This window comes from Mchenga conophoros, linkage group LG10, assembly GCF_057382185.1.
Source record: "Mchenga conophoros isolate Kocher_MC1m ecotype Shallow Benthic linkage group LG10, M_conophoros_male_GT1.1, whole genome shotgun sequence".
Classification (NCBI taxonomy): domain Eukaryota; kingdom Metazoa; phylum Chordata; class Actinopteri; order Cichliformes; family Cichlidae; genus Mchenga; species Mchenga conophoros.
The window spans coordinates 22,915,219-22,937,752 of NC_140535.1; the positions used below are offsets into that span (position 1 = coordinate 22,915,219).

The 22,534-nt window shown below is 38.4% G+C and overlaps 2 protein-coding genes across 3 annotated transcripts; both read right to left on the reverse strand.

Moving 5' to 3' along the window:
* Positions 1-4,967: 4,967 nt before the first annotated feature.
* Positions 4,968-10,770, reverse strand: LOC146565974 (sorting nexin-12). 2 transcript variants are annotated; one of them, XM_085289462.1, is made up of 5 exons: positions 10,426-10,770; positions 8,892-8,987; positions 8,478-8,602; positions 8,071-8,161; positions 4,968-7,531 (listed from the first exon to the last, which is right to left on the reverse strand). In XM_085289462.1, the coding sequence occupies exons 1-5, from the start codon at positions 10,588-10,590 to the stop codon at positions 7,526-7,528; spliced, it is 483 nt and encodes a 160-aa protein (XP_085145588.1). In that variant the 5' UTR covers positions 10,591-10,770; the 3' UTR covers positions 4,968-7,525. The 2 variants fall into 2 exon arrangements, with proteins under 2 accessions (XP_085145588.1, XP_085145587.1); XM_085289461.1 differs by lacking the exon at positions 4,968-7,531 and having other exon boundaries at positions 7,559-8,161; positions 10,426-10,769.
* A 201-nt stretch (positions 10,771-10,971) lies between these two features.
* Positions 10,972-19,763, reverse strand: LOC146565975 (cytokine receptor common subunit gamma-like). Its single transcript, XM_085289460.1, has 8 exons — positions 19,644-19,763; positions 19,122-19,212; positions 18,348-18,514; positions 18,013-18,155; positions 17,752-17,917; positions 17,364-17,460; positions 15,479-15,539; positions 10,972-15,027 (listed from the first exon to the last, which is right to left on the reverse strand). The coding sequence occupies exons 1-8, from the start codon at positions 19,738-19,740 to the stop codon at positions 14,785-14,787; spliced, it is 1,065 nt and encodes a 354-aa protein (XP_085145586.1). The 5' UTR covers positions 19,741-19,763; the 3' UTR covers positions 10,972-14,784.
* Between the last annotated feature and the right edge of the window lie 2,771 nt (positions 19,764-22,534).

A 22,534-nucleotide genomic window follows, 5' to 3' on the forward strand; every position in this document is an offset into this window, starting at 1 on the left:
AGCTGCATGGATGAGTGCTGGTCTGTGTGGCATCATCTGTGACGTCTGATGCAACGTGAAGACCGAGTGGCATCAGAATTAAAGAAATGCCTCGCAGAGTGAACAAAATTTCTCAGTGGTAGCTTTGAAAAAGCATAGAAGATAGCTCAGTATTGCATCAGGCGGACTTTACAGTATAATGCTGATCTTAGGAATGGCACATAAGCAAAATATTTCCACTGCTGTGACACGTGTTTACATCCTAACCCTCTTCTTGGACATGAATGTCATGGTAACTTGGGGCTTTTAAGTATTTTTTTTTTAATTTGTTTTGTTTTCTTGTTAATTGTTCTTTTTTCACAGTGGAATGATTGTACAATATACAAATTTTAAAAATAGGAACTTTGTCTTTTAACTTGACGATGGCAAAGCCTGTTCTCATTGGTGAGGAAAGACTTTGTCAGTGGATTCTAAACAACTCAAGGATCATCAGTTCAAACAAATCTAAGTGTGAGATATTTGGATGTGTCACCACTTTGTTAAGATCTGGAAGAAAACCCAAACAGTCACCCTCAGATGAGAGGAAATCGATTAGGATGTTCAGAAACAACCCAAGAACCACCAAGGCTCAAGCCTGCCATTATCTGGAAACTGTTGGAACAGCAGCATCACTGTTCACAGTGAAGTGAATTTTGTAACACCAGGGGCTGAGAGGGTGCCGACCAATAAGAAGACTCATTCCAAAATTAGAATTTTCAACTTCAAGTGAAATTTCTGTCTGACCGCATGAACAAGCCAAATGTCCTCTGGAGAAAAGTTTTATGGTCAAATGAGACAAAGATTGAGCTGTTCACAATGAAAAGAAGTATGTTTGGAGGAGTAAAGGTAAGGCTTTCAAACCTAAGAACACTGTACAAACTGTGAAGAACGTTGGTGGTAGCATCATGTGCCTGTGTTGCTGCCAGAGGTACTGGTACACTGCGCAAAGTGGATGGAATAATGAAGAAGGAGGACAACCTCCAAATTCTTTCCTTAATGTCATATCAACAGCTAGATGCTTGAAACTTAGACACAACTGGATGTTCCAACAGGACAGTTTTTTTTGAATGTATAAAACAGGCTAATATTAAGCTTCTGTAATGGCCTTCCCAAAAGCCTCAGCCTCCACCCTGTGGCTTAAAAGCCGAGTCAGTGCCAAAAAAACAGCCGATTTAAATGAACTTAAAATTAACCAATGTTGCAAAGAAAACCTGTCAAACATCGAGCCGGAATTATGTCAGAAGCTTGTTGATGGCTCCCAAAAACATCTGGTCGAGGTGCAACTTGCTAAGGGACATTTAAACAAACATTAGAAGAGGTGTATGTACATATCTGAGCCTGTATGTATACATTTGATCTGAAGTGAATCAGAGAAAATCCAAAATAAATTCAAACTTGTGTCCTCAATTATTGTTTTGTAAAGTCATTCATAGATCCACTGTACAATCGTTCCACTCTGGAAAAAGAACAATTCAAAAAAATAAATGGAGCCCCAAATTACCATGACATTCATACTTCATACAAGTGTACGTAAACTTTTGACTACAGCTGTATATAATGGGAAAGATATTCCAGGAATGGGTCTTTATTTAAATATTTCCTGATCTCTGACTTGGACATATAATGTTAATGTCAAATGTTCAGGAATCTAGTCAGTGCAGCATTTTGGCATTGCTCCTCTACAACTTTGATATAAAGGACTAGCAATAAAAAAGGGCCCACCTGTAAGGTTTTAAACTTTTGGTTATGTTATGATTTTCTGTTGACATTTATAGCACCACCGCCACAAACCAAATGAACTGAAAAGGTGTCTTTGGGGCTCCTGTTGCTGTAAATGTTTGTTTTTGTTATACTGGACACAACAGGAAAGAGTCTATGTACAGAGCTACCTCTTGCAGTTTCTTCCTGTGCACCCATTGCTCTCGCTGTCCGATGGCACTATAGTAGCCACTCGTCTCACCTATTGTCCTTACCCAGCCATTGTGCTTTGAGTTGCTCTTTCAATTTACTTCCACTTTATCAGGCTAACCCAACTGGGTGTCTCAGCAAATACAACAAGCGTCATGGCTACAAACTGGGCTCCACAGTTAAAACGACTAACCAAACACCACCTAATCTCTGCTTTGGCCCTGCGTGCCCATCCTGTCTGCACACTATCATTACTCAGGACAAGGCCAACACTTCAAAGCTCACGTCTTCTATAGGTCACTGTGCTCACAGATGAGGAAGGTCATGGCCGCTGCATGCATGTCATTGTTCAGGCACATTCTTTAGTTCACTAAAAGATTCTAATTTTGGAACAATTTTAACATCTATTGTGAATCTTTTGGTGAGTGAGTGCTGTAATGTTACAATTAGTGTAACAGGTATAGAACAGCACGCGTGTCACACTTAAAGAGGGATTTTGTATAATTTACAAATAGCAGACCCTCTAAAAACTAATTTAAGAACGCAAAACTCTGCACTGTTAATCAAACACTGGCAGTGTTCTTTTACCAGCCTTGTGTAGCACACAGGCTGTGCTCTCTATGACCCTACTGGACTTATTTTTATTCATGTGGAAACAGTTGTGTCTAATTACAGTCATGCCTACTTTGGATCACCTGCAGCTCACAAGATTCTGGGACAACGTTAATCCACCTGTGGCGAGAATTTCCCTACGCCGTTTAATCCCGGCATTTCCTGAAGACCAACCTCAGCAAGAAAACGATTAGAGGACTTTAAAAACCGTCTTAGGTAAAACCTAAAACGACTTGTATGCATACATGCATACACACTTACATGCTGTTTTTTCTCTGCTTAAATTTTGTTTGTTTGTATCAACATTGTGGCAGCTTTGTGTGGTCATGTGTGTCACAGATAAAAACAAGCTTTTAGGTCACTGTTGCTTATGCTAATGAGAATTACAAACACCCTGACAAACCTTTGCTGAAAGTAGTCTGGCAGTTTGAGTTCCAGTTTTCTCCAAACCTGCAGTGTAAACTGACTACAACTAAACGTTATACACTCCTTGGCCACTTCATTAGGTACAAACTTAACTGCTGATACAAGGCAGGATGGATCCATGCTTTCGTGTTGTTTAAGGCCATTTTTTTGTTTACGCCAAATGGTTATCCTACCATCAGAATGCAGCAGAAATCAAGACTTAGGCAATCTTCTCTTGTCTAATTTTGGTGAAAACTGTAGGCTCAGTTTCCTGTTCTTAGCTGACAGAAGTAACACCCAGCGTGGCTGTAGTCCATCTGTTTACTTTTTGATATCTTGTGCATTCAGACATGCTCATCTGTATATCTTGGTTGTAAAGAGTTGTCATTTTCCCATTTGCATTACTTTTGCATTCCTATCAGCTCGAAGCAGTCTGCCCATTCTCCTCTGACATCAAGAAGATACTTTCATCCAGAGAATTACCACTTGCAAAAGTCTTTTGAGCCACCCTTAATTTCTTTATATTTTACTAGGAAAACAGGAGTTCTATCAAGCTTAAAAGTCAATACTTGGTGTGACCACTTTATTCTTCAACACAGCCTGAACTCTCTTAGCCAAGCTTCGTTCTAACTTCTTTATGCGGCCTTCTGGACAAGTTTGGTAGTCTTCGGGCTTCTTAAAGGCATTTAAAGTTCTTCCTTGGATGTTTCTCCCTTTTGTAGCATTCTCTGTCAAGATGATCCCACAATACTTCGATAAGGAGGATATCTGGGCTCTGAACCTGCTTTTTTGTGGTTTTCTATCTATGCTTTTACAACATTAGCAGTGTGTCTGGGATCACTGACATGGGGAAAAACAAAGTGGATGCAAACCTGAAACTTTCCAGATGGTATTGCATGGTGGATCAAAATCACCTTGAACCATAGCTTTTACCGTGTTTTACAGATGGCTGCAGTCACTGTTGTACCTTTTCCTGACAATATGTACAGAGGACGTCATATTGATCATCTCCTTTAAAACCAGAAATCTTTTGTATAATATGGCATAACAAATTACCTGCCTTTTCTCCCCATTTCCTTTTCTTAAGAATGGCCTCTTGACGGCCACCCTTTCACTAAGACATGACGAGGCCGCAGCGAACAGTAGATCGAGCAACTGAAGCGTCAGATGTATCTCTCAGGTCCTATGTCAGGTCTTTGCTGGATTTCTTATGGAAATTACTTTCACAAATTATTCATTTCTGCTTGTAGTTTTTTTTTTAAACTGCCACCGTTTTTTCTCCTCATTTTTTAAGGACACACTGCATGCCATAATATATGCCAAGTTTTCAGCTAATAGCTGTTTGTGAATCACCTTGATGCAAAAGTGCAATTTCATGATTGTCAGTTTGTTTTCATACTTAACAAAAAATTGGGAACAAATGTTTTTTTTGTGCCAGGTTGCTGGTAACAAATTGGCTTTCATGTGTAAACAACACTAGCTCATTGGGTTAGGTGCCTTTTTATGCTTGAATTAATCATAGCTCAGTGTTAAGTAGTTCAAAAACAAAAAGAAACTCCATCCATCCATCCATTCGCTTCCGCTTATCCTTTTCAGGGTCGCGGGGGGCGCTGGAGCCTATCCCAGCTGTCATAGGGCGAGAGGCAGGGTACACCCTGGACAGGTCGCCAGTTTGTCGCAGGGCTAACACACAGGGACAGACAACCATTCACACTCACATTCACTCGCACATTCACACCTAGTGGCAATTTGGATTATCCAATTAACCTATCCCCACAAAAAGAAACTATTCCCCGTAAATGCAACCAATATCCTGGTCTTTCAGAAATCCTGAACAACTAATCCTCAAGTCCACTTTTAAAAAAATGACAAGAACAAATCTAAAGATATAAAGAATAACTTAAGACCTGCCAGCCTACAATCATTTAATCTCCTCTGACTTACTCTTGCTCACTGACCTGACTTTTTTTCCCCCTGACTTTTGCTCCCATTTCTCTGCTGTAAAAGTCAAAAGAGACAGCACACAGCAGGCAGCAGGAAATTTAATTAGTGGACAGAATTAACAATGAAGTTCCTGCAATGATGGCAACGTATTAATACACTTCACGATAATGCTGAGAGAAAGAAGAATACAGGTGAAAAGAAAAGAAAAAAGAAAATCAAGCCTCATTTTATAGCTCAATAAACCAGATGTTGTTACTGCCTTTAAACAATGAATGTCTGTTCATATAACAAATCTCTTATCACAGTGCTTAGACATGGTTATTTGCCCAACTCAACAAGTATTTGTGAAACAATCCTGTGTAAGAGCATGTCCAGAAATATCAAACTCAGGGGAGAAAACAGCGACTGGAGTGACTGGAGTCGCCATCATTTTTATGATGCTACATGTTGCTTGACTTTGGGAGGTCATCATCAAAATCACATCTCAGCTAGCAAAAGAAAACAAGAGCAAGAAATTACTTTCTTTTTAAAGTAATCGAATGGAAAAAAAAAAAAAAAAAGAAAAAAAAAAAGACATTCCAAAAACAATCATTGTAAACAAAAACAAACAAACAAAAAATGGCTAAAAAGATATATGGTTTTCCTCACTGATTATTAGATCAAAAATAGTGTACATACAGTAAGTGGAATGACTGAATGAAGATACAACATCAAACAATTTATACATTGGATCTCTTAAGTTTCATTCCAGGAACAGAAAGCTGTGTTTTCTCTACATCGTTGACACTTATGAGGTCTGACATCAGCTTTATGACGTGATGTAGAAATAAATGTACACGGGGCAGGTGCAGCAGACTGTACCGTCTTTGCAGTGAGAGAGAAAGGGAGAGATTAAAAAAAAAAAACATGAGAAATGACACACCAACGTGCAATCGACAGTGTTCTTTGACTGACACTCTTTTAAATAGAGCCTAACGATGCACGCTGACTAATGTGATTATCTGCAGAAAGCATCACATGATGACCAGATGAGGCTGGGTCCATACAGTATGACAGCTCCTGTTCTTTTGCATCATTTTTCACCAACTAAGCTTTTCTCAGATCATCATTACTTTCATTCATCATTACATTTTAAACGTTTATTTACACAGGTAGTCCCATTGAGACTCAACGTCTCACTTACAAGACAGACCCGTTTAATCTGTACCATGCAGTTTTTAGAGTTGCTTGAGCTTTACAGCCAAACAGTAAAAACAAAAAACAAAACACTGAAGAGAAGTGCAACACTGGGGTGTCTGTCATTTAATAGTAGTATAGATATATAAGGCAATAATAAGGAATTACCCTGGACGTGCAAACTTCTACTCTTTACTTGCATCGGGAGATCAGGAGAACCATTTCTACTCTAAAACCTTTCTGGACTGAAAGATAAGTGACTCTTATTCAATCAGTCAGGCAGGTAAAGAAGTTGTGATTGCAAATCTAATACAAGCTTAACATGGTACATTACAGAGGAGTTCATGCAGTTTCCATAAGCGAAGTGCTTTCCTGAGCTTCTGTGCAGCACATACCACCAACAAGCATCATGCAACGTAGTTTTTTTTTTTTTTTTTTTTTTTGGGGGGGGGGGGGGGGGGGGGGCGCAAAATATGCCATGATGCTGTCCGTTTTAAGACTTATGTGACCAATAAGCAGCTTTTTTTTTTGCTGCCATATGTATGGACAATAACTTCAACTGATTTAGTTCATTAGTCATAAACTTTGTCTAATGAACTGCACATGTAAACATTTGATTGGTACACAAAATGCAGGACATATTGTGTCAAGGTTTACATGATGGTACAATTGGCCGATTTGTTTTTCAGACGTAGATATTTCTGTACAAATGTACAGTATCCAAGTCTGAAAAGAAAAACAAAAAACATCTTAACAAAAAAAGAAAAGAAAAAAAAAATAGATCAGAATCAATAGGTATAGCAACATAACTGTGATCAGAGTCTTGTAAGAGTTTGATCAGCGAGGCTAACACAAATGTACTGCAAAGAAAGCGTGCAAGTGTGCCATGCAGCCAGGGATTAGTGTGATTGATAATGACAGTGTATCTGAATTAGTTTGACAAGAAATGTCTTAAAAGAGCTGAGGTTGTAGGTGATGTACAGTATTTAATCCCTATTAAACAATAGTTCACATAACTCATATACTAGTGGTGGTTTGTCTTTCCACTGGCCTGATATTTGTGGAATGAGAAACATCTGCAAGCCAGTTTAGAAGAAACACTTTAACTTCAGCACTCTTATTAAACCCCATTTACATTAGTGGTTACTGTTAGAAAAGAAACGCTTGAAAACTGGCTTGCAGAGTACCGTCACCTTTGCAACACACCACAATCACATTATCCTTTTTTTTTTGGGGGGGGGGAGAATAACATGTTTTTATAATGCACCAGAGACCACGTCTGGCTGTACTTACAAAGTGAAATGACAGATTGCAGTCAGATCTCTGTTAACATGTGGTATTAAGTTTTGTTTTACTGAAGTATTTGTGAACTATCGCCTTTGGTCTTGTTAGTGCCCATGCAACCACCTTTAATTCCAGAAAGCTCTTAGAGACAGAATAAAATAAAGCAAACTTACTTCATTCATACCTAAAAAATAAAACAAAAACAAAGAACAAAACAGGATCAGAATTCTCATTTACAGTCTGCATGCATCCTTATGGTACACATTAGCTCCAGCACACATATTTAGACGTTATTCTACTTTATTCACATTATATTACAATCATGAATATATGACACTCATCTGTGGAAAGTCTGAATGTATCGTACACCGTTTCCATTCCTGCAAATTACTATTTAGTGCCAAATATTAACGATATTATGAATGCTACTGACAGGTGCTTTTCTTAATATACAGTTATAAAATAAACGCACACGGAAGAGAGGAGTCAAAGTTGTCTGAAACATCGTCAACATGTTCTATGTGTTGCCAAAGTTCATGCTCTAACTCCAAGATAAAGACGATATGACTTTGCAATAATATCCACAGAGTGAAAGAAAGAGACAGACAAAGAGAGAGATTAAGAGAAGTTAGGAGGGAAGAGAAGGCAAGAGGCAGTCCATTCTACAGCCCCAACAGTTTAACCCCCAACTGCCCGTATCCCTCAATAACCCTAGTGTCGTACTTTTCCAGGAATGTAGTTACGGTCAATGGTTTCCTCTTGAAGAAACATGTGAAGACAGCGCTCGTTCTGGGCCAAGGGGTGACCTGCAATTCTATACAGAAACACAGAAACAAACATTGTAAACTCACTCTCTGCTCATTTTAAAATGCTTTTCAGGAACGCTGTGGAAAAGCAGCCATGGATTTGTTGCTTGGTTCTCCTTTCCCAGGCACAGATTAGATTAAGCCTTGTGTTTGGCTACACAATTTTGACAACAAACAGCTCACTAAAGTGGATAGAAAAACTTAAAGAAACGACAGCAATGGCTTTGATACAAGTTCAGCGATAGAAAAAACACAATGAAGTCTTGCTCGCGTCTCCCTCCACCCAAGACTCCCGCCTATAATGTAATTTTGTGACTAACTGACCTGTTGATAAACTGCTCCAGGCCCGATCTTCGCTCCTCAATGAATGACTCGTCAAAAAGACCCTCATCACTGCGAAAGGGCAACTGTCTCTTCAGGGCCTTGCCCGGCAGAGGTGGTACAACAATCTGAAGGAGGCAGGGGTCGACACAAAGAACAGAAAAAAAAAAAAAAAGAAAAAAGAAGGAGAAAAAAGTCCACACTCAACATGAAACAAAGTCAACACCGTAGACATTTCCACTGCCAAATTTGGGCCCTCATAACAATTTCATGTAGAATAGCCGTGCAAGCGCATGTAAACATTTTAATCACCATATTTTTGTTTCAGAAAATAATAATAATCAGATTACTTATTTTATATGGTCAAGTCACACAATGCAATCTCTGCACTTACATTGTTAATTATTATTCACTCACCTTACTGTCTCTTTCCAGCTCATTCTTTAACCACTCAAAGTCGCTGTATCTTCTCCTCACACAGGAGTCCTTTAATTTGAAAATGGGAAGGTTCGTCTACAAAGAGAAGGCAAAAAACAAAACATGTTGGTTAATTTGAAATTCAATCATCTGCATGAGATGGCAACTGATATGTAAGGAAAGGACCTGCACTACAATTCCAACTATTATCAGTTTTCTTCCCCTATTTCACTAAAAGCTTTAACTCATCTTTTATCTGGCTACAAATCAGATCTGCTAATAACTGGCAAAGGTTTGTTCTGTACAGAAAAAAAAAATTTATCTATACTTTGTTTATTTGAAAAGCAATTAAAGCCACTTGTAAAAGCACAGATTATGACTGCAGCGACCCTCTGCTTTCCACTATTGATCCCAGTGAGGGTTAATTGGACTGATATGGCTTTTTGGTAATTATTAGTTAACCACAGGCCCCTGACCCAATCTTCCCTACCATGGTCTATTACAATTTTCAAGCACTGAGAACAGTAAGTTGTTCATATTGTGCAAGGCAGACTCTCCACAGTGCCACAAAATGATGATTTGCAGGAAAGGCAGGCACGTTAACATTCAATTACACAATTATAGTGCGTCTGTGTTGTGTCACTGAATCAGCTTCCTGAAACGTCCTTAGAATTAGCTGTGTTAGTGATTTCCCACGTCTCACATTCTTTTAAGCTTAGCCGTCTTTCTAGTGAACAAGTTAGTTAAAACTTGTGACTGTTACATTAAATTTGACTTACACAATTTCACAACAGTCAAATAAAAGCCACTTTACAGAGAACCGTAAACTTCCTTGCAACACTATAGAAAAAACCCAACATTTAACTCGACCTCTTCATATTTCAATAATCACAAAACACTTTTATGCGTTTTGCTCTACGGTTTTTAGAAAAACACCAACACTGTTAGCCTTTTTCATTCAGCTTTTCTCTGAATATCAATATGAAACTGTCGAAGAATATGTACGAATAACGTTTGGTTACTCCTTCATATATCCAGATACTATCCACTGATGTATTTAGCTCTAGAAATCCAGACAGACAAACAATGTAACATTAAATCAGTCTTAATTTACTTTACAGCGCATTATCACATATAGCTAGCAGTTAGCTTCCCGGAGTCTGCTGGAAATTCCTGGTTTTGTTTTAATGTTTTATTTAGTTTCCTTTTACTTAACGCAGACTAGCTCACAAACAATACTGTAAGCTGAGGAAAAACTACGGTACTGACTTTGAACTAGTGACACTGCTTACATTCCCGTAATTGCACCTTAGCATACCTTCAAGAAACTTCTACATGTTAGCTAGGCCGCTGACAGTCCCAGCTGCTCGATTTTTACTCGCGCCCCACCTCGAGCTACTCTACGACGAATAGCGACAACGTAACGGCACGGTGACCGTGGCTAACTGGCTAGCATCGGTACTGTAATTAAGAGTTAGCTTAGCGCCAAAAGCTAATGCTGCAAGGTGTTTGAGGTTTACGCCTCGATACCTACCCTCATGCGAACTTCGTAAGTTGTGTAACGGCCCCGTCCGACTCCAACGATTTGTGGATCATAAACGTCTATCTCCAGGAAATTGCTGGGGGGACCGTAAGCATCAGTCAGGTCCTGGGGCTTGGAATTCAACCGGCGAGTGTCGGCCACCACAGGATCTGACATTTTGTCGGGTTGTGATTTTCAGACGACCAACGGAGAATTAGCGTCAAACCAACTAAATACACAGTGAAGTCTTAAATGTCATCTGAAGACATCAACTGCTTTCGATAGCTGACCGCTTCAGCTGGGGAAGTAGCCGACTTGTGTAGCTCTCTTTGCGGGGGCCAGCCGCCTTGCGCCCTACCCTACCCTTCTTGAATCAGAAAAATGCGTTGACTCAGTTCCGTACTGTGCGGGACACTCCGCACTCCCTCTAATGGACACACAGATATTGCTGATTGTACTGGGTTTCTTTTATACCCATCGCTACAGTAGAGCAATTCACAGGACTAAAGTTTTGATGAAAAAACACAAAACAAAACACAGTATTTGTATTTATTTATTTATTTATGTAAAAAGAAAAAGAAAAAACAGAAGTAGAGACGTACAAGGACCAGAGAGAGGTAATGTGCAAGCTAGCAAAAAATATATATGACACAAAAATAAAGGTAACAAAAACATTAAGGCAAAGAAAAAGTACAACAAAATTGTTTTAAATAGATATCATTGAAGTTATATTTGTATACAGGTAGAGGAAATTATTGTTTTCTCAATGTTTTGAGAAAGAACATAGCAGTTACACATGTTTATAAAAATGATAAAACGATTTTTTTAAATCAACAAAATGATAATTTGGTTGTTAACTAATGACAAAGTGTGATATTAGAAGAGTATGAATGATGGCAAAACACATCTATTTGTTTGTCTGTTACAAAATATTTTCGGCATAAGTTTTACAATAACACTATTAGCGAGTAAACGATTGTATCATTCAATGATATAGAATAGAATAGAATAGAATAGAATAGAATAGCCTTTATTGTCATTGTACAGAGTACAACGAAATTGGAGTGCCACTCCCTTATATACTGTAACAGTAACAGTAAGATGTTTGGTTAAAATGCTAAGGCTCCACACTTACACGGGTATTTTTCAAAACGGAGATTTTCCGTTTGTGTTTTTAAAAAAAAAAAAATCCTATCCACACCTAAACGCAAAATTGAAGGAAAACGCTGCTACGAACATGCCAAAGCAACAGGTGGCGACATATTCCTAACCTTGTAGAAATGTTGGCCAATCATAAGTAATGGCCTGTATTTGTATAGCGCTTTACTAGTCCCTAAGGACCCCAAAGCACCAGTGTGTGAATCCACTCATTCACACACTGGTGATGGCAACTGCATTGTAGCCACAGCCACCCTGGGGTGCACTGACAGAGGCGAGGCTGCCGGACACTGGCGCCACCGGGCCCTCTGACCACCACCAGTAGGCGGTAGGTGAAGTGTCTTGCCCAAGGACACAACGACCGAGACTATCCAAGCCGGGACTCTAACCGGCAACTTTCCGATTACAAGGTGAACTCCCAACTCTTGAGCCAGATCGCCTATAAAGTCTAGAAGCCTGGACGGGAAAGAGTAAACAAAGATGGCGCATAGAAGCAGAACTGAGTCCTATGTGTGGAGGGACAGTAACTGTGTGTGTATATGTAAGCATTTAAACACTGCAGAGAGTACAAGTAACAGTATTTTGTGTAAGTCTGCCATTGTAGAAATTCATTTCACCGAAACAATAACGTGGCGCACAGTGTTACGTCAAAAAAGGCGCACACCTTTGACGCTGCGTTTTCTCCTTTTTCCTCGTCCACAGTAAATGCAAAAACGGACTTTTCGAAAATATCCACCCTGGCAGGCGTTTTTAAAAATCTCAGTTTTCAGTGACCGAAACGCCGTTTACGTGTGGATGAAAGGTGCAAACGCATAGAAAAATCTGCATTTTCAAAAATACTCGGTACGTGTGGACGTAGCCTAAGATATCATGTTTTCAAATTGTCCAAATCTGCAGGCAATATTTGCTCTTCCCTACTTATTCTACAGTTTTAACAGTTTACATATGACAAAAAAAGATTATTGAGCAAAGTATACATATGTAAGTTTATATTTCTACACTTTTTTCAGTAAGCTCAAAATGTGAATATTTATCAAAAATATAATAATATTTCCAAGGTCAGTTTTCAGAGTAGAATAAAAAAGCTATTGTAAGCTGCCCTGAAGCACAAAGACCTTTACTTATTTTTATTGTGGGTTTTCCTCCTGGTCATAGCTGCACTGCTTAACAATGTTCCCTCTAATTTTTCACATGTCTGAGCGAACGCACAAACTCCCTGAGCGATCCCTTGGACCACTGTGAGCGACATCAGACCGGCATCAAATCCATCCAAGTTTCATGGTTTATTAAAATAATCAAATTACAGCGTTTACATTTATGTTAGACTACTTTTAATTAACTGCTTTAGCCCATTTACAATGGAAATGTAAAAAAATCTTGTTCATGACCTGTGTAGTATGTTAACACTTGGAAGTAAAAATAACTTGAACTCCAATTTCGAAAACACAACTTTCTTTCTTTTTTTTCTTTCTTTTTTTTTTTATAAAGCTCTTACTTGTATTATGAGTCTGTGGTCTGGGAGAGAGTCCTGTAACTCTGTCTCCAAAATACAATATATAAAGACCAATGCTGGGCAATTAATTATATAGTTACTTCTTCAAAAAAGTAACTCAGTTTGGCAAACAACAACGTTTTTGCAGCTATTTTTTAAATGCAGCCAAGGCGTTTTTAAATAAACATTTCAAACTATTTACAGAACAATCAGCTGTTCTGCATCAAATCTGATGCCACAAAAATTATTTGTGTCACTCCAAAAAATTATTTCTGTCCACTATGAGATAAAGGAGAACAACAGCCTGACAGGCCTGATAACAGGAGATGTATCACTGCTGTAACACCTGTAACATTCAGCAGTCGCCTCATTGTTCTGACACACACAACAAAACTACTGACTACACTACACACTAACGACACAAGATTTGCGCTAAACGTTGCAAATCTCTCACATCTCAAAACACCGCCATCACTCCTAAAACTTCCCCCTTTCTTAACAACTAGATGCCACGTTAGCATATCATTTTTGATTGGTTGACATGGTACTTTTTTGGACGAATAGGAAAGGCAGAGGGGAGTGGGGTTTGTTTTTGCTCACAGGTGGAGAGTGCTTTCGAGCCTTTTTTCTTATAAAACGCCGATTTAACCGTTTCTTCCTGCAGTAAATATAAACAATGACAGTATTCAGGAAGAAAACCAAACATTTCATATATTTTTTATCACAACCCTGGTTTTATGTGGCCTATCAACACAATTTAAAAACTGCTATAAAGTCCCCAATTTTTCCGTCAATTGTTCCGTCTGTCCTGCTCACATCTCCAATGGTTGTACACCTTGTCATTAACGTGGCTTCTCTCCACATCAGCCACGCCCCTTTGCTAGCTAAAACACCGGTGTCGGCACATAAGGACGCTGTCATAGCCTGTCAACCACGTTGATTGGCTGCGCATATACGCATTATTGGCTGGACTATGGGATAAGGTGGCATCGTTCCCATATCGTTCCCAGTCACTTACTGACTAACACTGCGAAACAGAATTGTTAAAGTATTAATTTTAATTTCAATTCAGGTTAGATTTCTTTTGTGCCCAACGCAGAATTTCTGTGCGCAGAGACCGTGCCAGCAGTGCGCAATTGCGCATGTGCGCAGCTTAGAGGGAACATTGCTGCTTAAGTTAAACTCCTTGCTTTTTTCTGAGTAAAGTTGGGCTTGTATGTATTAATATGTAATTACTTTCAGCCCAGCTTACAGGATACAATACTGCGTCTCTCCAAATTAACACTTTAACAATCGTTCTTGCTTTAAAAAGAAAACAAAAATTTAAAAAAAGATAAAAAAAAACCCCATTTGAGGGATTGGATATGAGAACAGTTCCTGGTGCTCATTTCGGAAGTCAACAAAGGATTATACGTACGTCAAAGCCTCAATTAGTCAAATATTTAGAGTCTAAACAATGTTTTCAAGAGTAACCATAAATTACACAAGGATTTTAGAAACATATTAAAGTCTTTATGAACTTTATTAACTTCTAAAATTTTAATCGGATGCTTTGGTTTTACCTGTATAATAGGCATTGTTCAAATTAAATTCCTGAACCAATTATTGGGGTTATTCTGATAGTAACTATTGGGCTACCATTTATTTGGTCAAATTAAGGTATCTCTTGCAATCAGGCAGGAGGTTTGTTGATTCATGTTTGTGAAATCCAAACATGGCTCCTAAACAGAAGCCTTTTGCACCTCCTCAGATGAAACTGGGTTAGAGGGAAAGGGGGCGGACAGGTCTTCTGGATCGTGTTCGATGGAGCAGTCGGTTTGGTCGGTGGTGACAGAGCAGGTGGAGCCGTCGGAGCTCACCACATCAGACTGGGAGACATAGTTGTACTCACGCACAGGGCAGGCACGCTCGTTGTAGTCCGGTTTAAAATTGTCTTTCAGGCCTTTGGAGAACTGAAACCAATCCTTAAAAAAGAGAGAAAAAAAACCTCACTTGTAACGAATAATTGCTTCCCCAGATTTTGATGACCAAAATCACTCAAACACAAGAGTATTTCTATTTTTAGCCATTAAGTGGCACTATTGTCAGGCTTTTCGTCCAACTCTTGATCCAGAGATATTAAAATCTGTTAAACTGATTGCCTGAACATCTACAGACATTCAAGGTATCCAGAAGATGTAAACCAAGCTGTTCTTTAGTCCAATCAATGACATAAATCAACAGCTACTGAACTAATTGTCATGAATCTTGATGCAAGTGTTAACATTAAAGCTACTAAAATCCATGTAGAAGCTCATTTGCCATTTAATTCTTCCAGTAACTTCAATAGCTTTCCAAATTCATATTAACAACTATATAAAACCCTTGTAAGACTGGGAATTTCAGGGAGTGGACAGAACTCTGGATGCCACTGACCTCGATGTTATGCAGGAATGGAGATGGCTTGGGAACCACAGGGACGAGGATGATTCTGAGCCTGTATGGGAGGTAAGGAAATCTTTAGCATTCACATTATCATCAAACAGCAACAACTGCATTAGACTTTGTTGGTTTCAGAACTCCAACTGAGCGTGGCTGGCAGACAGCTTTTGACATTAAGGTCAGGATCATCCGATATAAAGGTGCAAAATGCTCCAGATCCAGTCCCCCCCATAGATGGATGATAACTGTGATCTTTAGAAATAAAATATTTATATCCCATAACACATACATAGCTTTTGATTAATTAACAATGCAATCTGTCTCTCCAACCATTGTTAAAAATAATTAATGGTAGTCATGTGGAAGCTAATAATCCCCCATATTCACAAGTAATCGCCACAGCAGGGAGCTCTATGTGTTTGGCACATTTTTACACTGTGTCCTTACTGATGTAATGATATTCTGATGTTCTGACAGGCCTAAACAACAGAGTGGCCTCAGATCTAGTCAAATTGCTGATCTAAAATATTCTTTGAGTCTGCCGCTGTCCGTGTCACATATACTTCGGGAACTTTATGAATGAATGAAGTCAATTTGGAAAAGTTTCCAAAATGCACAGCGTGTAACACATTGCGTTATCTGTAAAGTCTGTTCTTTGATTGCTTTGCTGGTTAATTTGTTTCAGTGTTTCTGGAAGGAAACTTTGTAGGCTTAGCTTATTTCACAGGTGTGTTTAACGTCAAGCATTTTCCTTTTCGTATTATTTGAAGGTTATTTAAGGTCAGACTTTTATAGATCAAATAACTAATGTGTAATTTTGAAGAAAGTAAGAGTTTCAAAGCTAGACCTTGGTTATCAGCATCCATATTATAAAATTTAGCCACAGTAAAGTTCCCTATGTTTGCATTTATTGTTATAGGTATATATTGTTGTTAATTTGTTTAGAGAAGCAGTCATAGAGTTATAAAATACATCCAAATGATCTATGAGCTGATCCTAATACATCGTGGGATAACCAGGGGCGTGATGAAGGTGATTCAGGGTAGCAATTTATGATGAATGTATAGTGAATAATGTGTAATGGTTTGATGTCTGTACTGACAACTGAGAAAAATCTGGGTTACCATCAGCAATGGTAACAGTAATTAAAAAAGGAATGTTTGTAACTTTGCATGATTGCAGATCATTTAGAAGGGATCTTTGGTCAAAACACATCTTCCTGTACCAGAATTTAATCTTGTAGGCGTCTCTGTGTACTGTGGTCTTCTGCCTTCAGAAATGTTGTGTGTTTCCTGGGTTGTGTGAGATCTGTCAGATGTTGTGCAATGGAAACTTTCCACAAGACAACAAGCCTTTGATACCATCTAAAAACGATCTTTAATCTTTTCTTTGGGTCACTCGTTTGCACTCGTTTTGGACAAGTGATCTGCATTTGTGTTTGGTTGATGGTTTTTTTGCAGCCTAGATTTTATACACTAGTGCACAGTGGATATATTAATTGTTAATTATTTGTTTACATTTGCTGTACTGATACAGTAAGTCCGGGGTGTCAAACCTAAGGCTTGAGTGCCCGAATCGGCCAGGCAAAGGCTCCAATATGGCCCACTGGATGATTTTGAAAAATGTGAAGAAGGGCGTACATTTTTGACTTTTAACTGTGTTTTCACAAGTTCAAAACAGATAAAAGATAAATATTTAAATGACAGAAAAGTAAGTATAAAAGTGCGTAGGTATATATAAAAGTATACAAGTTAACAACAACTTTATGTGCTATTGTACACTGCAATTATAGTCTGTGGCTGTCACAAAATCACATGGTACACCACCTGGATCTGTGATCTGATCATAGAGCAATCATTTGAGTTATGGAAAAACCCACCTTTCATGGTGCATTAATAGCATGGCCAGCAGGATGAAACTGATTACACCCACCAGATATATCACGGGCGTCCACGGAGACATCAAATCTTTAGAGTCTTTGAAGAAGAAAAAAGAAGGAAGTTATTTGTATGAATGCTTAATTCTAATGTTTTGTGCAGTGTGGAAGCAACATTAGAGCCACTTAAGTTTTAATAATAGTTTGAATCCCAGTTTGAAAGTTGTTGAATAAGAAACAAAATCTACCTATGATTTCTTTGCAGTGTTCAAACATTTTAACTGATCATTATTATTAGTGTTTTGTTGCAGAGCTAATTGTCCCCCCAAGATGACTCACTGGCAGACATCGTTTCACCATGCCACTAAGAATATCTATGAAGTAGTTTTACATGTGCTGTTGTTGGATCCCCAGACCACAGGCTCACTCCAGTCACTCCAGAATATGGACTCTCCACAGGAATCATCTATTCTGTTCCGCACTTGCAGCTCATATCGGGAACTGCTTGAGGGCAAGTTGATGCAGTATTTCTGTATCCCGGCGCTAACTTTAGAGAACTGGAAAATCAGACGGAGTTGAGAAAACATTAGACTGGGAGAGAACAAAGAGAGATGAAAAAATAAATGAATTAAAAAGGATGAAAGAAACCTACATCCCAGTTATTGTTGTTTGTCCTGAAGCGGACCTCACCCTCCACACAGTGTAAGGGAGCAGGAGAAGTGTGGTTCCAGTAAAACCACAGATTAAAGTCCGACCCATTCAGGACAGTCAGGTTGGTTGGTGGGTTTAACTTGACTGGAGAAGTATACAAATAGGCAATAACATGAGGAGGCATGCCAATTTACTTTTATGACAGAACACTAACAGCAATTTTCCTTTAAGTTACTGTGTAAAGTGTAAAAAACGTCCCATTAATTCTAATAATGATCCCTTCATTAATTGATTTATTGTTTTAAACTCAAAGTTAATACCAGGTTATATGCATACCTTGTTTTTTAAGCTCGTGACCCTTCTCAAAATTTTCGCTCCCATTTGTCAGTCGAGTTCGAAATGTTTTGAATCTATCTCCCGAATCTACCTGCTGGTTACATCCAATGTTCACGTTGTTCTCTGTCAAATAGTGGTTGCATATTTTCCATTGGTCATTGCCCAACCTGTAGATGAATCAAAAACATAACTATTCCAACAAAGAAAAGCATGCAGACGTATCATATTTAGATACAATCAATATGATCTTAAATATGATGTAATCTCAAGTTTAATACTTTATTAGTTCTAGTTCTAATTGCTCAACAGTCCAAACTATTTGCCATATTTCTCATTTCATGATGTTCTAAATGTTTTCAGTTGTTGAAAGGTCTGGACTGCAGGCAGGCCGCTTCAACACCCGGACTCTTCTTTCATGCCTAATAAATATTCCAGGTCTGTTACCCAAGTAGTTGATATTTTTCTTAATAATTTCTTAATATTTTCTTAAAATGAAACTTTTTTCTCAGTTTTTTCTATGGTCTATTGTGAATAAAATATAGTGCTTATGAGACCACTCTATTCTGTTTTTCTTTTCATGTCACATAGCATCCCAACATTTTTGGAATTGGGGTTGTAGTTCAGAAAAGGTAGAAAATGTCTTTTACTGTTAATGCTGAGAGTAAAATAGATTTTCATCACATCTTTCACTCAAGTACAACATTTAATTATAGTCTGATTAATTTTAGAAGACATTACAAAGATGTGTTGGTGCTATTATCAACAACTACGCACTTGCTGTAGAAGGTGTAGTTGACCTCAGGAGTCCCGGTCTTATTCCATTTGCAGGAAACATAATCTAGATTCACCACCAAGCAATCCACATCTGTTAAAAAACATGATAGATTTGAGATCAATGAAAGATAAAACCTAAAACGATGAATGATGGTTAGGCATATATATGAAACCTACACAAAGGGCAACAGACTGATAGTAGTACAGTCATACACTCAAAGACAAGGAAGTAAGAGCCCCGTGCTCTGGAGGGGAAATTCTCACAAAACGTGCTTAATAAAGGAAGGCTCTGCATTAACCTGAATTTAATATAGATAGTGTTCATTCATATCTCAAGGTACAAATAACTTCTCAAATATACATTGAATGATAGTGTTTGGGATATAAGTTAATGTAATATAACAAAAGTAGAGCGATCGACTTTCAAAGATGTCGACACAGGTTTACGACGCTTCCTACCGATGTTGCGAATGTCTTGTATTTTTTTAAAAAACGTATTCGATCATCTTCATATGCTCTTACCTTGTGATTTTTTGGCAAATACGTGTCCAGTCAGATAAAGAAGTAGAAGTAATCTTGTCGACATCATGGCGAATAGAAACAGGATGTAAGCCCGCATCGACACTGAAATATCACCGTGTCTTGTGGGGTTTTTTTTTCTTCTCTTCCTGTCAATGTATTGGTGCCTGTAGCACGGCTATGTCACTATATGGCAGATACACAGTCTTCATACTTTCATAGTTCATAAAGTTAATAGTTAATAAACTCTAGTTAAGAGGTTAAATCAAGTTTTTGGATGTCATGATTACTTAATGTATATAAGCTGTCTTAATCATTTTAGCAGGAGAAAGACAAAGTAGAGAGAAGGTAAAATCTCTGTTAATATTTTTGTTTTTTTAAGGGTGTTTTTTATATCACAGGTATTATCTGTTGGATGTAAATGCAATAGCTTCAACTCAAAGACATCTGATATTTTTTACCACAATGAGACAAAAGTGAAAACAAACTCATTCTGGTCATTTAACACAGGTGTGACACTAAACTGTTGCAGTTTACTTTTATGTTCCTTCTTATTTGGACAAATCTGTCAATTACAAAAGAATATTAAAGAATCCCGACCCTTTTAACAGGTCAAATTAGCTGAATTACTACTCATCCGTAGCACGAGATGTCATAACATTCGATCAGTGTCACTTTCAGAGTTTTGTGGGTTTCCTGTCAGAGGAAACTGCTTTCAAAAATATAGACTGAAACTATGTACACTAGACTTGAAGTTGGACTTTTAATGTCCTGTAAAATAAGTACAACACACAGAGAAGGTTTTATGCAATCTTTATTGAATCGTTCAAGAAATAGTTCTGTTTTTAGTCAGCCAGTCTTACATTTTCTCTGCACTTCTACTATCATTTGCTGCCAAAGTGAGCTTAAGGTGGATCTTGTTGGTTTAGCTAAGATTTTCTTTACAGTCTACGAGTCCTGTATGTATTCTTTTCTGATGAAAGAGAAATGATGGACAAATCAGAATCACATTGTGAAATGTAGTGTCCATGTTCATGCACAGCATAAACATAAGCAATTTTATAATTTTAACCTGTTTAACCAAATGAGTTAATTTCTTACATTCATTTCATCAAACAGCAGCCGTCAACTCCCACATCTCAGATAAATATTTAAACTAACATTTGCTGTTTGAAGCCACAAACAACAGTTAGCTCAGCTTAGTTCATTTACAGCAAACTGGATCGGGGGCTTTCTGTGTAAATTGCTGTGGTTTTTTTTACTGCCGTATTCTGTTTTTTGGAGAGGAAACGCAGCGTTTTTAAGAACTGTGCTATCTCTGTTCTAACCACAGTTATAATGAAGTACAAATGTTCAGATAAAATACTTACTTTAAACTCAACACACTCACACATAGCACCTTTCACTTGGTCGACGTCTGCGGGTTCACAAGTAGAGACCTTACAGTTCATTTTGACATTTTTTTGACAGCTGCAGCAGTGTGGCATTTACTGATTTGACTTTGTGTGTCTATGTCTGTGTGTCATAATGACACTATGTGGTTCTGTCTACACCTACTTTGACTGGAACTTATAACAAAGAGGAGTTTCAAGTTCTCTGGTCTGTGTTTATTTGTTGTCTATCAAAACAGTGACGTCACCAGTGTACTGGTGACAATGAGTCCACATTTCCTTATCTGACAGAAATATATGAACTTTCCTGTTATTTCTGACCGTATGTTAAATAAATGTCTGCCAGATAAATACAAAAATAAAAGCTCAATTGACAAAACTAGTTTAGAAAATGATTTTAGACCCTTGTGATTCTTATATTTTGGCACCTGTGTGCAGACAAAATGTACGTGTCCAAACCAGCCTCCCCTCTCTGATAGTCTCCAAATATTTACTGTGCAATAATCAATAATTGCACAGTGTCAAAGTATATCATGCATTGCAAACTGCACATACACAGCTTCACAGAATACAGGTAATGCCTCGTCATACAGTGCGTGTAGATATGTTTGATGACCAAAAAACAAAAAAAACAAATTAGGATCAATATATAGGACTATAAAAATACACACACACACACACACACACACACACACACACACACACACACACACACACACACACACACACATAGCTCAAACAAATAAGCCGAACCCAAAAATAAGACACCCCAGATCTGAATTAATGAAATATTCGTATACTTTGTTCTTGACATAGCTGAATTTTTTGACAACAACATCATACAAAAATTATCAATGGAAATCAAATGTAGCTACCCATGGAGGTCTGGATTTAGATTCATACAAAATTAAAGTGGAAAAACAGACTACAGGCTGATCCAGCTTTGATGTAATGTCCTTAAAACACGTCAAAATGAGGCTCAGTAGTATGTTTGGCCTCCATGTGCCTTTATGACCTCCCTACAACGCCTGGGCATGCTCCTGATGAGGTGGTGGATGGTCTCCCAAGGGATCTCCTTCCAGACCTGGACTAAAGCATCCGCCAACTCCTGGACAGTCTGTGGTGCAACGTGGCGTTTGTGGATGGAGCGAGACATGATGTTCCAGATGTGTTCAATTGGACTCAGGTCTGGGCCGGCCAGTTCATAGCCTCAGTGCCTTTGTCTTGCAGGAACTGCTGACACACTCCAGCCACATGAGGTCTAGCATTGTCTTGCATTAGGAGGAACCCAGGGCCAACTGCACCAGCGTATGGTCTCACAAGGGGTCTGAGGATCTCATCTTGGTATCTGGCGAGCACATGGAGGGCTGTGTGTCCCCCTCCCCAAACAAATGCCACCCCACACCCTTACTGACCCACTGCCAAACCGGTAATGCTGGAGGATGTTGCAGACAGCAAAACGTTCTCTATGGTTTCTCCAGACTCTGTCACATGTGCTCAGTG

Bases quoted from the DNA above. Each gene is read 5' to 3' on its own strand.
- LOC146565974 (XM_085289461.1), bottom strand. From the start codon at position 10,590: ATGTCAGATCCTGTGGTGGCCGACACTCGCCGGTTGAATTCCAAGCCC. The intron at 8,603-8,891 runs GTGAGTGAATAA...TGCCTCCTTCAG, and splicing joins AGCTGGAAAGAGACAGTAAG to ATTGTTGTACCACCTCTGCC. The intron at 8,162-8,477 runs GTCAGTTAGTCA...GTTTCTGTATAG, and splicing joins CTGGAGCAGTTTATCAACAG to AATTGCAGGTCACCCCTTGG.
- LOC146565975 (XM_085289460.1), bottom strand. From the start codon at position 19,740: ATGCGGGCTTACATCCTGTTTCTATTCGCCATGATGTCGACAAGATTA. The intron at 17,918-18,012 runs GTAGGTTTCTTT...CTGATTTTCCAG, and splicing joins CAAACAACAATAACTGGGAT to TTCTCTAAAGTTAGCGCCGG. The intron at 17,461-17,751 runs GTAAAACTACTT...TCTTCTTCAAAG, and splicing joins GGGATCCAACAACAGCACAT to ACTCTAAAGATTTGATGTCT.